This window comes from Periplaneta americana, chromosome 16 (assembly GCF_040183065.1).
Source record: "Periplaneta americana isolate PAMFEO1 chromosome 16, P.americana_PAMFEO1_priV1, whole genome shotgun sequence".
In the NCBI taxonomy this organism is placed as follows: Eukaryota; Metazoa; Arthropoda; class Insecta; order Blattodea; family Blattidae; genus Periplaneta; species Periplaneta americana.
In genome coordinates, this window is record NC_091132.1 from 44,157,160 (window position 1) to 44,171,938 (window position 14,779).

Consider the following 14,779-nt stretch of genomic DNA (forward strand, 5'->3'; position numbering starts at 1 on the left):
TACGACCACGCGCTGTTCTCATCGACAGAAACAAAAGATATTAGATAACTAGATACGTGGTGCGATAAGCAAACTGTTACAAATTACAGTAGTTGTAGTATGACCGCGTGCGTTACGTTAATGCTATGAAAAAGTCACAACCGTGAGTATTTCCTGTATTAGCACATTGTATATTCCACAACATTACGTTTTATAGACGACATATCTCTTTAACATGTCGACTTTTACAGTCACAATTCTGAAAGAAAATATAGACTTATTTATTCTACAAATTTATTAGTTACAAACCTCATCAGCAAAATTGAACATCCTAATCTTTTGATATACTGTAATGCAGTGCAATTCTATGTAATTTATGTATGTATGTATGTATGTATGTATGTATGTATGTATGTATGTATGTATGTATGTATGTATGTATGTATGTATGTATGTATGTATGCATGCATATGTATATATGTATGTAATGTATTTTGTAATGTATATTATGTATGCATTGAGTCCACCGCTGTGGAGTAATGTCTATGAAACGAGAGGAGCCCGGGTTCAAATCCTGATTGGGACAAGTTATCTGGTTGGGGTTTTTTCTGGGGTTTTCCCTCAACCAATTGAAGCAGAATTGCGGGGTAACTTTCGGGGTTGGACCTCGGACTCATTTCGCCATCATTAATTCACAAATCATCATCACCCATACAATAGCCCGGGTTAAGTTCACGGTGCGGCGTGCTGTACTTGTACAAAAGCGCGGCCGTTCGGCTACCCAATCATTAACAAGAATAGTAATGGTAAGCACAATAAGCCTCAGGCTGCAGTGTAAGCCTTCGGGTCCCTCCTCCGTAAAAAAAAGGTGTGCAGTGTATTTATGTAATGTATGTTATATATGTAATATATATGCGAGTATGTGTGTATATATTTATGTGTGTATTCATGTATATGTGTGTATGTAATGTATGTATGTATGCATGCATGCATGTATGTATGTATGTATGTATGTATGTATTATGCATGTATTATGCATGTATGAAATGTAGGTCTATGTGCGTATGTATGTTATGTTATGTATGTATGTTATGTTATGTATGTTATGTATGTATGTATGTATGTATGTATGTATGTATGTATGTATGTATGTATGTATGTATGTATGTATGCATGCATGCATGCATGTATGTATGCTATGTATGTATGTGCGTATGAAATGTAGCCCTATGTAGCCTACGTATATATGTATGTAATGTGTGTATCTAATGTAGGCATATATGTATATTTGTATGTATTTACATAGGCAGCAAGTTTCGTAAGACTGTCCAAAAGTAGTATATGTATAGGCACTCTTATTTACTGTCCGTCCGAGTGGTTACGTCGCATCCCGGTTTCCCCTACCCGTTTTTGCTGACCGCTCTGTAAAGACTTATGGCTGGTCAGTCTTAGCTACTCGTCTTTTCTGTACAAGAGTTTATAGGAATGCACGAATGGTGTGATTTTTAACAGTTGTAATAAGTGCATAAGAATAATGTAATTTTGTAGTTGAGAAAAGAAAACAATCTGTACGAAGGAACTAAGGAATTCACAACACATTTTGAGCTTCAGAATACTAGCCAATTAAAGAAATTACACTTCTGAATAGTTCATTCTATATTTGTGATATTCTTCTACCCTTAAAACTGAAGAAAGAAAGGTATTTTACAAACAAATTCAAATTAGTGTAACTCTGAAAATATTGAGAATAGGACCCATGTTTATATAACATATTTTCCTCAAAATGTCTTCAGAAATAAGTTCCGTATGTAGCAGTAACTCCTTCTGAATGACTCTGTATATGATTTTAGAATTTATGTTGGTTAGTGATTCAGGGGTTTTGATAGATATTCTGTAGACAGTACAGATGTCCCAGCAATTTGTCAATATATTCAAGTCCGGGAATCAAAATGGCCAGGTAGTGAAATCTCCGTGAGTTATTCGTTTGTAAGAAAATTTGTATTTAAAGTTCGTATATGCTCGACTGTCCCGCGCCCTGGTGTCGTGGTCTAAGGCATCTGCCTAGCACTCGCGTTTCGGAATGCGCGCTGGTTCGAGTCCTCGTGGGGGAAGAAATTTTCTCATGAAATTTCGGCCAGTGTATGGGACCGGTGCCCACCCAGCATCGTGATGCACTTGGGGAGCTACGATAGGTAGCGAAATCCGGTTGCGAATGCCAGCTATAACGGCTGGGGGGATCATCGTGCTAACCACACGATACCTCCATTCTGGTTGGTTGATCGTCCACCTCTGCTTCGGCATGTGGGCGTGAGGCCAGCAGCTGGCTGTAGCGCCACGGATATTTAGTTATATGCTCGACTGAAATAGGGTGCAGTAACGTCGTGCGTATATGTTATATACTGGAAATTTTCAAAACGTTGTACTTTGGTAAAAAGGACGAGCTCAAATATTCGAAAAACAATGAATGAGAGATAATTGTAATATTTTTAAAGAATACCGACCAAATTCTACTGAAGATATGACCCGTTATTTGCAAACAATTCAATTGGATTATTTTTACAATATTAAGAAATAATTGAACACAAAATTTAATATAAACCGAAAATAGTCTAAAGCGCAAAATGAAATAGGCTGTAATTAATATGATAAATCCACCCTCGAATCAGGTCCAACATTTTTAAATAAATACATCACATTATACGAAATATGTACGAATTTTACCTATACCTCTCCGTTAGATAGAGAGTTATTTCTAGCATGCCACAAATCTACTACACGGGGTTCAAAGCTTCACTTCCGTCACGGAGGATACAGTGCAGAGGTTTCCATCCGCCTATAAACTCCATCGGCATTTGCGGATTTTAACTCGCGATCCTCAAATCTAGCGGCGATTACTCGTATAGTAATCGCAGAACTAAAAAACACGACGAATATTGAATAATTTCAAGGGAAAAATTTGAGGCCTTTGGATATAAAGGGAGAAATTGAGTCGGGGGGTCTGATAGAGTTCCTGGGTACCTCAGTTGGTAGAGCCTTGGCGCGTTTAGCCAAAGCTCTCGGGTTAGATACCAGGCACCGGAATAATTTTTCCCTTGAAATTATTCAAATCAGCTTCACAGGGAACTATATCTGAAAGCTATATTTGCACGACGAATAGGCCTATTGTTCGCCTGTAAATAAGTTCCTCCGTTATAGGCCTACTACACACCAACTTTGTTTTATAATTTACAGCAGGGATGTCGAACAGCGCTCTCGAGCTGTGAACTGCAGAGCCTTATCTTCTCCCTTACCATGCAACGGTTGAACACAGGTAGCAGACAGACCGGCCGAATGATCGTAAACAAAAGCGAAACTGCGGCGGCTGGTACTTTCATAACTTTTATACATCTTACCAATTGATTAGGAACTCAATTTACATTTGCACTTGACGAACTCTGATAAACAAAGAATGTAGCCTACATGAGGATGAATTATGGTAATAATAATAATAATAATAATAATAATAATAATAATAATAATAATAATAATAATAATAATAATAGAGTTTTATCTACTGGGACATTCCATGAATGTTGTTAGTTAGTGACGGAAATAGGTAACTCATAATAATAATGTTGTTAATATCATGTTAAAATATCAACGTTTTGTGTATGTGTTGTAGCAGTGCAACTTCAAGTTCAGAAACATAAACTGTTTTGATGTATAAAATTAATTGCTTTTAGCGTGACTTGAAATTTGTTCATAGTTTTTTTACAGATTCAAAAATATCTCCTCCTCAAGTTCGATCCTTTAGTGAAATGACATCTACAAGATCTCCATGAACATTGAAATCTGAATCGACACTCATTATGAATATACTGTAGCTAGGTGCGCCGTATCTTTCCTGTCGGTACTTTCATCAAGAGCTATAGTGAGTAATAAGTAAAAGTTTTCATTCTTGCTATCAGTTGTTCCTCCAAGATATCTCCCATTTATGATACGTGCTCTGTAACAATATTAGGAGACAAACATATAGATTTAAAATCATTAACGTATTCCGGACATATCCCTTTTGCAACAGCTATGTGACAGCCTTTCACAAATTCTCCGTTAGTAAATAGCTTTGAAGCCGTTGCAATAATTTCACAAATTTTGTACCTAGCACGAACCAAGCTTATTCTACTAACACCCGATGGTGATGGAAGTTTTTTTGAATTAAATCTTGATTTTAATTCTTCTACAGCCTTTTCACGAGTGAAACGGGATAACTTTTCTGGTCCATAACCTTCAGCATGACGTTTAGAATTAATATTATGATGGCTAATGTATCCAAGTTCTTTTCTACATATTAAGCAATGCGCCTTTCCTCCCTTAAGATAAATAAATATTTATCTGTCCACTCACTATTGAATCATCGTTCCATATCCATACCAGCCGTCAGAGTTGATAAACACACTGCGTACAGAACGCTGCTACAGCGAGCTGACTGACTGTCGTTTCAGCTCAGCTACTGTAGGCAAAGTATTAATCGTTTCACAGTTTGAGAGCGCTGTTCGACATCCCTGACTTACAGGATTAATTTAACACACAGCTTACTGCAACCCGAACATATAACAAATTCGGACTTGCTTGTTGCTGAAGTAATTGTATTGGTATTAAGAACTGAGATCTGCATTCCACATATTGAATGTAACATGCTGTAAGCTTATAGATTTAATTTTGTATAAGTATGTATATGTGTAGACCTAACAGTTTTTAACTTTTAGTTATTAACAAATTTTTCAGTACCTCATTAAAATACCTACTAGGACAGTTAAAATTCAGTTCTTACACTATATGATTCCCACAGTTTTGGGTTCGAACTCTGTTTAGGGTGCGGATGTTTCATCTGTCATGGTCCTGTGTTGTCTTACGTGAAGATCTCACTATCTAGGCCTAATGCTGTTCGAATCACACTGTGTTCCCATAATGCGAGGTTGGGAAAATAGATTTATAACAATCTAGGATCGTAGTCTATGTTATTTCTTCAGATTTTTCCATAACTGTAATCACCAGAATGAAGACCATGTCCAGTCTTGGTGACAACAGCGTTGAAGCCGCTGTGCTTGTCAGCAGTATAGTCCACGGTGCGTAAAGTGCCATCTGGTTCCACCAGGCTGTACTGTCCCTTGACCACATCGCCGTCGCGGACCTCGTGTTGACTCTTCACATCCCCAGTGTGATAGTCGTTTACTGAATACTTGAAGCTGTACTTGGGATATGCCTGTTGAAAAATAAATCCATGTTATTTATGTTCTGGACCTTAAAAGCAGGACACAATCATAATTGTTATCTAAAAATGGGACAGGTACCGCTTTCGTCATGTAGGCTTTAGTGGTTGTTTTAGTAGGTGGTATTAACTCTTCAAACGCGAGTCCAACGGAACAATAGAACTGTTTCAAGGTCTTGTTAACAACACTCTGGAATCTGACAAATGAAGAGAAGAACTAGATAAGTGAAGAAATTATTATAGCCAATTGTCTTTATATACTTTAGGTTTCCTTTTATATTGAACCACTAACAAAGGCTATGATTGTTTTTAGCAAACGTACCCCAGATTTTAGATGCTTGTCCAAGTGTCCCGGAAAGTGACTGCCCGGACGTTGGCTTGTTTCAGATTCTCAGTTCTAAAAATTGTGAGTTTCTCTTTTCTAAACGAGGCTAGGGAATGCGTATGAAATAAGCATGACAAAACACAGAGGATTAAACATAAAGGGTGCTATTCATAGACATTTCGCTAGCCCGCGCTACGAGCATGCTAAACTAGCCCTGCATCGCCTGGTTACTTGTACAGCATTCATATCATATCATATCATATCATATCATATCATATCATATCATATCATATCATATCATATCATATCATATCATATCATATCATATCATATCATATCATTTAACATATAATATCATATATCATATCATATCATATCATATCATATCATATCATATCATATCATATCATATCATATCATATCATATCATATCATATCATATCATATCATATCATTTAACATATATCATATCATATATCATATCATATCATATCATATCATATCATATCATATATCATATCTGCAGTGCTCGGGAAAAGTGACTTAAGTCAGTTTCCACAAACCTTTTTTGATAATTTATTGACAACTTACACTGGTTTATGTCGATTTGATTTTTTTCTGTATGAATTATTGTAATGGGAGAAATACTTATGTATTTTTTTCCAAGCGAGCAGATGTTCCGTAAGTTGCCAATAAATTATCAAAAAAGGTTTGTGGAAACTGATTTGTGTTACTTTTCCCAAGCACTGCAGATATATCATATCATATATCATATCATATCATATATCATATCATACCATATCATATATCATATCATATATCATATCATATCATATCATATCATATCATATCATATCATATCATATCATATCATATCATATCATATCATATCGCTAACACTGGTTTATGTATACGAAAAACGTTAGTTCGCTGATCGTCCATCGGAAGCCCGCGCTAAGAATGTCTTTGAATACGGCCCAAAATGTATGCCTATCGTAATTATTTAATACGACTGTTTTTATTCCTATTATACAACTCGACATCTATCGGCTACTGAGATAACCATCACTCCATTAGCTAACCTTGTAGCCGACAGATATCACAAATAATTTTCTGAGACAAGTTTCCTCTCATGTTGTCGTTTCTTCTGTTGGGAACACCTGTTGCATGTTGTCTCTGTTTTCTGAGAAAATAGTCTTCAGCATCAGAAAATATTATTGTATTAGTGTAATACTCTAATATAATATTAATAATAAAATAATAATAGTGTTTTTATATTTGCTCAGATAATTTATTGGTCTAATTTATGGCCATTTCCATATATAGGACTCCGGCTTCCGCAAGAAACCAAATTGTTTCGGAGAGCATAAAATATGACAAAATGTTTGTCATCTTGGTGACACGGTTTATTTTCTGTTAGCAGTGACTTTTTTTTCTCTCATCTCTATCTTTTAAGCAATATCTGGTTTAGTAACAGATCCATGCCTAATTTCTTATTAAGAATAATGAAATGCGTTAGAGGAGCAATCCCTCTTGTAAGGTAAAAGGTTCCTTAACTGTTTCACTTTCATCGTTAGATTTCTCACAATTACAGGTATACGAAGGCACAAACCAATACTTACATAATAGTCGACGTCATGTCCCGTTTGTCCTGCATGCCCGACGGAGTGGCCTTCTTGGCCGCCTGCTGCCTCCAGCGTCAGTCCGTGGCCTTCCAATGACAAACCATGGCCTTGGAGGTCGCCCGTCCCGTAGCCGGGGTAAGGATATGCACCAGCGGCGAAGAGAGCCGCTACGAAAGCGAGAGTGAGGGCCTGCAACCGTGTAGCACTGCCGTTAATTACGGATAAACTGATTGGATACCTCAGAATAATGCCTTGTCCTAGTAGAAATTATGACAAAAACTTCATTTACACCAAAGCCTTTCAAATATCGTAACGGTATTCGGAAGATAATTTCATTGAGCAAAGTCAGGGATTTTGAGAGTAGGACAACTAATTTATACTCATTTACAATGCGGTGAATTATTTCTTAATACTGGGTGTTCATTTCAAAGTGTGTCATGACGTCACTGTTGATGAGTTAGCGATTTGAAGCGAGTTTCAGATTTTGTGTCAGAGAAGTTGCCTATCAATCAAGGCGTTCAATCTGAACTTGAGAACGTGTACGGTATAACTTGAACGTCTTAGCAACAGATGGCGGTCTATACGGTCTGTGTGCTACCATAATATCTTTCGAACTGTGTTTTGCGCGGCGAAGTCGTACGCAGAGTACGGTATTTGTTGTCATAGGTTGCGTACGGCAACATTCCACAATGCAAATCAAATGCTTCGTGTCCATGTTGACCGTCGAAGTTAATGTCAACAAATACTTAAGTAATCGTCTTAACTCTCTCCCCATATCCCGACAGTACGAAAAAACTCACCTCAGTATATGTTTCGACACAGTTCACATTCCTGCCACTACCGACGTTACCGTACGTATCGGTAAGTACTCTTCTGAATGAACGCCGTACTTGGTAGGCAACTTCTCTGGCAGATAAGTAATACACCTCCGCTGAAGTGTAGGAAGATTGAATTCTCTAGGCTCATCAACTAGCCACGTGACGGCATACAGCGAGCCATGGCACACTTTGAACTGAACACCCAGTATATCCTTACATGCATTTATTTGTCGAAGCTGAAGCAATTTTAACACGCACAGTGGTAAACATGCAGTGTAGTAAATAAATCATAAGCAGGGTTGGGAAGTTACGAGTTAGAAAATAATTCTTATACGACGCGTAAAATACGTGTAAAATGGCGTAATTTGACATAAATGTAAAAAATTTAATAAATTCAAGACTTTTTGCAATACTTATTTACAAATGGCTTTTAAGGAACCCGGAGGTTCATTGCCGCCGTCACATAAACCCATTATCGGTCCCTATCCTGAGCTAAATTAATCCAGCTCCCTACCATCACATCCCAGCTCCCACAAATCCATTTTAATATAATATTTCCATCTACGTCTCGGCCTCCCCAAAGATAGGCCTATTTTTCCCTGTTTCTACCGGGGAAGGTGGAGTGGAGTGGCGAGTTAAGGGGCAGTCTGAACGTCTCGATTGAGTTATTAACGCCCAGGCCTGATGTAGCACCTGTGTCCGTGCTGGTAGTTACACTTGAACTATACGAAGCGAGTATTAATATAATTTAACCTTATGGGCGTATGACAGTGATGTCAAAGCCAGCGCATTTTTCTGACCTTGACGTCGTGCGGGGGCATCAAGCGCTAAGTATGGAAAGAGGAAGGGTTGTGTATATGAATAAGCAGCCTGTTGGATTAAGAAAACAGTGGTGTACAAACTTCAAACGGAACGTGAAATTTTATTTCGTTATTTTTATATGGCTTCTTTCTGTTTGATATCTATATTGTCTGTAAAACAAAAGTATTAATATCAATTTCTTAATATTGCTGTTGTGTTTTAAATGTTAATAACATAATAAAGAGTTAAGAAGGAATATTGACATAAATTCCATAGTAGTACAACTATACTGTACTAAGTGGATGAAACACATCATTCATAAAGAAAGTGACATCCCCAAAAAAGAGATTGAGTATGACATGATAAGTTGTAGGCCTAATTGATATTGATGGTACCTTTAGCCTTATAAAAGTAATCTATAAACTAATCAAAACAATATTACAGTACCTACAAAGCAAAGTTACCTAGATGCTGTATATGTTTTAAGTGTAACTAATATTCCTTAACAAAACTTTTATCGCACTATGCTTTTAAGGTGATATTAGTGAGCAACTTCCTATCATCATAATATTAAATTATTTTCTCGAAATATGCTGAAGCTATAGAGCTGACATTTTTACAACACATGGGCACGTATCTTTTGCTTATGATGTAACAGTAGTTGCTTTGTTAATTAATATCCTTACAAACAATTTCCATGCGAATATTTTCAAAATTTTCAATACACTATCTTCAGTAATACGTATTTACCGGTTTATTAGATTTACGAAAACATTCTGAACGGCTACTAAATAAATAGGCCTATATCTCAAAATTTCACTTTTCTATTAAAAAAGTTGAGAAAATATTTCTTTTGAATAAAAAAAATCAAACTTGTGAAAAATGAGCATTAAAATTAAAACTTTCATTCTTATAATGCACTTAAACTTCTCAGACAGATCTAAAAATTACCATGGATACAGTTTTAATAAGTTCTCTTCCCTTTATCTATTGAATCAGTGCTGACCATCCCTGAATATAGCTGGACCAAGCGGCATATACTGGGTGTTCATTTCAAAGTGTGTCATGACGTTACTGTTTATGAGTCAGGGATTTGAAGCGAGTTTCAGCTTTTGTGTAAGAGAAGTTGCCTTTTAATCAAGGCGTTCAATCTGAACTTGAGTACATGTACGGTATAACTTGAACGTCGTAGCAACATATGGCGGTCTGTACGGTCTATGTGCTACCATAACCTCGTTCGAACTGTGTTTTGCGCGGGCAAGTTGTACATCGGTTGCGTACGGCAACATTCCACAATACAAATCAGATGCTCCGTGTCCATGTTGCCCGTCGAAATTAATGTCAATAAATACGTAAGTAATCGTCTTAACCCCCCTCCACATATCCCGACAGTAAGAAAAAACCCACCTCAGTACATGTTTCGAAACAGTTCACATTCCTGCCACTACCGGCGTTACGGTACGTATCGGTAAATACTCTTCTGAATGAACGCCGTACTTACTAGGCAACTTCTCTTGCACATAAGTAATACACCTCTGCGGAAGTGTAGGAAAATTGAATTCTCTAGGCTCATCGGCTATCCACATGACGACATACAGCGACCCATGACAACTTTGAACTGAACACCCAGTACTACTTCTTTCGTCTATCTCTTTCCTTTCCACTGTAAAGCGCTCAGGCTTTTCTGAGCTCTAAAGCGCGCGCTTGCTCCTATGGGCATCAATTGACATGACTGGCGTATGAGAATGTATGTAGACCTATAACCTGCCTGGCACGTGATTCTTATTTACAAAATATATGTATTTAAGCCTACACCTATTTATTTAATCTAGGTAGTCGATTTATTTGTTCTGTTATAACATTTACAATTTGCGCAGTTCTTTGCTTTAGTGTTTATGAGGCAATGAAATTCAGTATCCACGTCCTTCCTATAAGCTACCCATGCAATGCAAGGAAATCGGTTTCAAGATATGTGTTGACATAAACTTGAATTATAACAGCGAATGCCTCGCATAGCACACACATGTGGTTCCTGGCATTACGCTCACACGCCTTTCACGTACGACCGTGCCACTCCAAGCCGCGGGCGACATTGCTCAGCTAGGTTACGAGCTATGGATTCATAAACCAAGGACGTGAATTTCACTCTGCAAGTTGTTTGGAGTCCTCAAAAGAGCCAAATAAAGAAATATGGTCAAAGTCAAGCATAAACTTCAAGATGAAATATTGATTCTGCTTCGAAGAAATTTGGTGTTTTCTAATTCACTGTAGAGCATGTAAGGTGTTCATTAAGACACTAACGTCTCAGAGGTTTACGTTTTTGTTGATTCCATCTTACTTAAGGCTCATTTTGTGTCTTGAGTGTCTTATGCAGGTTGTACTTACTTACTTGCAAATGGCTTTTAAGGAACCCGAAGGTTCATTGCCGCCCTCACATAAGCCCGCCATCGGTCCCTATCCTGTGCAAGATTAACCCAGTCTCTATCATCATATCCCATCTCCCTCAAATCCATTTTAATATTATCCTCCCATCTACGTCTCGGCCTCCCTAAAGGTCTTTTTCCCTCCGGTCTCCCAACTAGCACTCTATATGCATTTCTGGATTCGCCCATACGTGCTACATGCCCTGCCCATCCCAAACATCTGGATTTAATGTTCCTAATTATGTCAGGTGAAGAATACAATGCGTGCAGTTCTGTGTTGTGTAACTTTCTCCATTCTCCTGTAACTTCATCTCTCTTAGCCCCAAATATTTTCCTAAGCACCTTATTCTCAAACACCCTTAACCTATGTTCCTCTCTCAATGTGAAAGTCCAAGTTTCACAACCATAAAGAACAACCGATAATATAACTGTTTTATAAATTCTAACTTTCAGAATTTTCGACAGCAGACTGGATGATAAAAAATTTTCGAATAATAACAGGCATTTCCCATATTTATTTTGTGTTTAATTTCCTCCTGAGTATCATTTATATTTGTTACTGTTGCTCCCAGCTATTTGAACTTCTCCGCCTCTTCAAAAGATAAATTTCCAATTTTTATATTTCCATTTCGTACAATATTCTGGTCACGAGACATAATCATATACTTTGTATTTTCGGGATTTACTTCCAAACCGATCGCTTTACTTGCTTCAAGTAAAATTTTCGTGTTTTCCCTAATCGTTTGTGTAATTTCTATTAACATATTCACGTCATCCGCATAGACAAGAAGCTGATGTAACCCGTTCAATTCCAAACCCTGCCTGTTATCTTGAACTTTCTTTCCTTATGCAGGTTGTAAATGACTGAACGTCCACATATATACCCGGAATGTAGTGCAGTTCGTTCAACACGAATGTTTAAAGAATTCTTTCATGTCGTCGATGCTGAAAGTATTACACACAAGGAAGAGCACCGATCGAAACTTCGTTTCTAGTCTTCTGAATGATTGCAGATATATTTTTGGCAAGTTTTCTTAATATTGTATTACAATAAAAACACTCAAGAAGCCAGTCAGTGATAAATCATTTTAATTAGGACACATTCCAAGTAAATAGCGTCTAAAATCTTCAGATTACTGTAATGAATTCTATGAGCCATACTAAACAAAATCTAAAAGCGAGTGTTCTGTAGGTTGTAGCAAGGCATGAAAACCGTGGCGTGAGATTATCTCTATTATTAGTTACTAATCCCCGGTTTCTGGTACACCTCAGTTAACTGTCAGTTATTTAACAGCACTTATAAATTTAACTCCACTTATAAATTTCATGAGTTTCCGAAAAGTTAAATGTAGATTTAACAGATCTTGTAACTAACAGTTGAGGTAACTTCAAGTTCAGTATCTCTTGTACTTGTTGTCCATAGATGTCTCCACTAGTATTTTGTTAGTGATCTTTTTAGTTATTTTTATTTGCAGAAGTTTTCAGTAGTAATATGGCAGTGAGCTCTGTAGTAGTAGGAGCAAGTATTTTTAATTAAGGAATCGTGTGATAAACGATAGTGTACATGTGAACTTCCACCTCAATCGTAATACAGTTTGATTAAAAAAGCAATAATTATTGGTATTTGGCGTGATCATCGAGGTAAATGATACTAGTGGAGAGAGGGCTAGATGTAATTTCTGCTACAAAACTGCAACTGCAGTCAGCTATGGTGGTTATGACAGCCATATTGGTAATGTAAAAATATATTACATTGGTCCATATGAATGCTTTCATGTGTTCAAATGGACTTTTCGGAGATCGAAATACCATTGGCATTAGTAGAGCACCCAAGAATAAAATATTCCTGGACTGACGACATAGAATCTGAAGTTTATGACGAAAATTAAGCTTAAGATATTCGAAATTATCTTTACAAACACACATTATTGTCCTTAGAAAGTAGAACATTTACCGTAAATTACGTAAATAAAACGCCAAAATTTTTTTAACTACATCGATAATATAGTAAATTATTTAATTCCGGTTTATATTATTATTTAATATCAGTTATTACAGTATGGTTTACGAAACAGTAATGCAGTAGCGCTGCATGTCGGTATCTGTTCGAATCAGTACTAACAGCCAGGTAACTACAGGCCGAGACACAGTTACCAGTTGAAGCACAGATAACTGTAAAGATGACGATAACTGTTGTTTCGGAAACTCGTTTCAAAAATATCAGTGCGTTAAATCGTAGATAACTATGTATGTACATGCATGCATGCATGTATGTATGTTATGTGTGTGTATTTATTACGTATGTATGTACAATTCATCTGATAATTCCGTAATTGTGCCATTTAAAGGTGAGGTTGCTGTTGTTTTTTTTACCAAATAATATCACTTTAAAAATCATTTGGTGGTTGTTCAACCCTGGTAAAATTACGAGTATATGTAACAAATAAGGTGAGAATAATCATATACATGTACTTTTATGAATAATCGTATATTGTGTGTATGTATCTCTAAATAATAAATTTATTTATTCAATATACACCTATCCGTGTATAAGTGCATATTATTTCTCAATTTAACATTATCAAATGTTTGAAATTTATTTTATTTTCCATCCGAAAACAATTTATTCACATTCCATTAACTAACTGTGAATGTAAAAACACATTTTGAATCTGTGAAATATTTTTTTTTATTTTATTGGGTTATTTTACGACGCTGTATCAACATCTAGGTTATTTAGTGTCTGAATGAAATGAAGGTGATAATGCCGGTAAAATGAGTCCGGGGTCCAACACCGAAAGTTACCCAGCATTTGCTCATATTGGGTTGAGGGAAAACCCCGGAAAAAACCTCAACCAGGTAACTTGCCCTGACCGGGAATCGAACCCGGGCCACCTGGTTTCGCGGCCAGACGCGCTGACAGTTACTCCACAGGTGTGGACATGATGACGTTTTAATAGTACTTAGTAGAGATAACATAATTTATTATTACGTTAGAATCTAGTCCGCGAGTTGAAATTAGTCAAGGCTAAATTTCTGGCTTACCTTTGCAATTGTCATTTCTCGTCCTGTGACTTGCTTGCCTGTGTGAAGAAGGCTTATGCACTGAGATATCGGTTTGCTCCTCTTTTTGTATATATAGCAACGCGATCCGAGATGAGCGAGGAAGCGTATCGTCGTAAATACAGTATAAAGAGGAGCACATCGGCACAGGAAGGATGCGGTGGTGATGGTGGGGGAAGATTCATGGCCTCTGTTGTTACTACTCTCATCTCTACACCGTCTGTACGTATCGGTATCTACCTTTCTTTAGAAAGGAATACAGTGACACTTTTGAGACTATTATTTGATATGGTTATAAAACTTCCTTCAACGTAAGCATCGAATTTGTCACCTAAATATATCAGATAAAGAGAAACAAGAAGAAACCGTAGCTACGTCGCAGTTTCCACCACTTTCTCACGATCTTTAATTAAATAATGATAATTTGTTTCCGGTCTAGCAATTTCGGAACTAGCAGCTGGACTTCCGCGGGATTTGTAATTATTAATAATAATAAT

At 36.9% G+C, this 14,779-nt stretch overlaps 1 protein-coding gene across 1 annotated transcript; it reads right to left on the reverse strand.

Moving 5' to 3' along the window:
- Positions 1 to 4,700: 4,700 nt before the first annotated feature.
- LOC138691008 (adult-specific cuticular protein ACP-20-like) lies at positions 4,701 to 14,313 on the reverse strand. The gene is made up of 3 exons (XM_069812646.1): positions 14,265 to 14,313; positions 7,175 to 7,366; positions 4,701 to 5,221 (listed from the first exon to the last, which is right to left on the reverse strand). The coding sequence occupies exons 1-3, from the start codon at positions 14,277 to 14,279 to the stop codon at positions 4,985 to 4,987; spliced, it is 444 nt and encodes a 147-aa protein (XP_069668747.1). The 5' UTR covers positions 14,280 to 14,313; the 3' UTR covers positions 4,701 to 4,984.
- Positions 14,314 to 14,779: the final 466 nt, after the last annotated feature.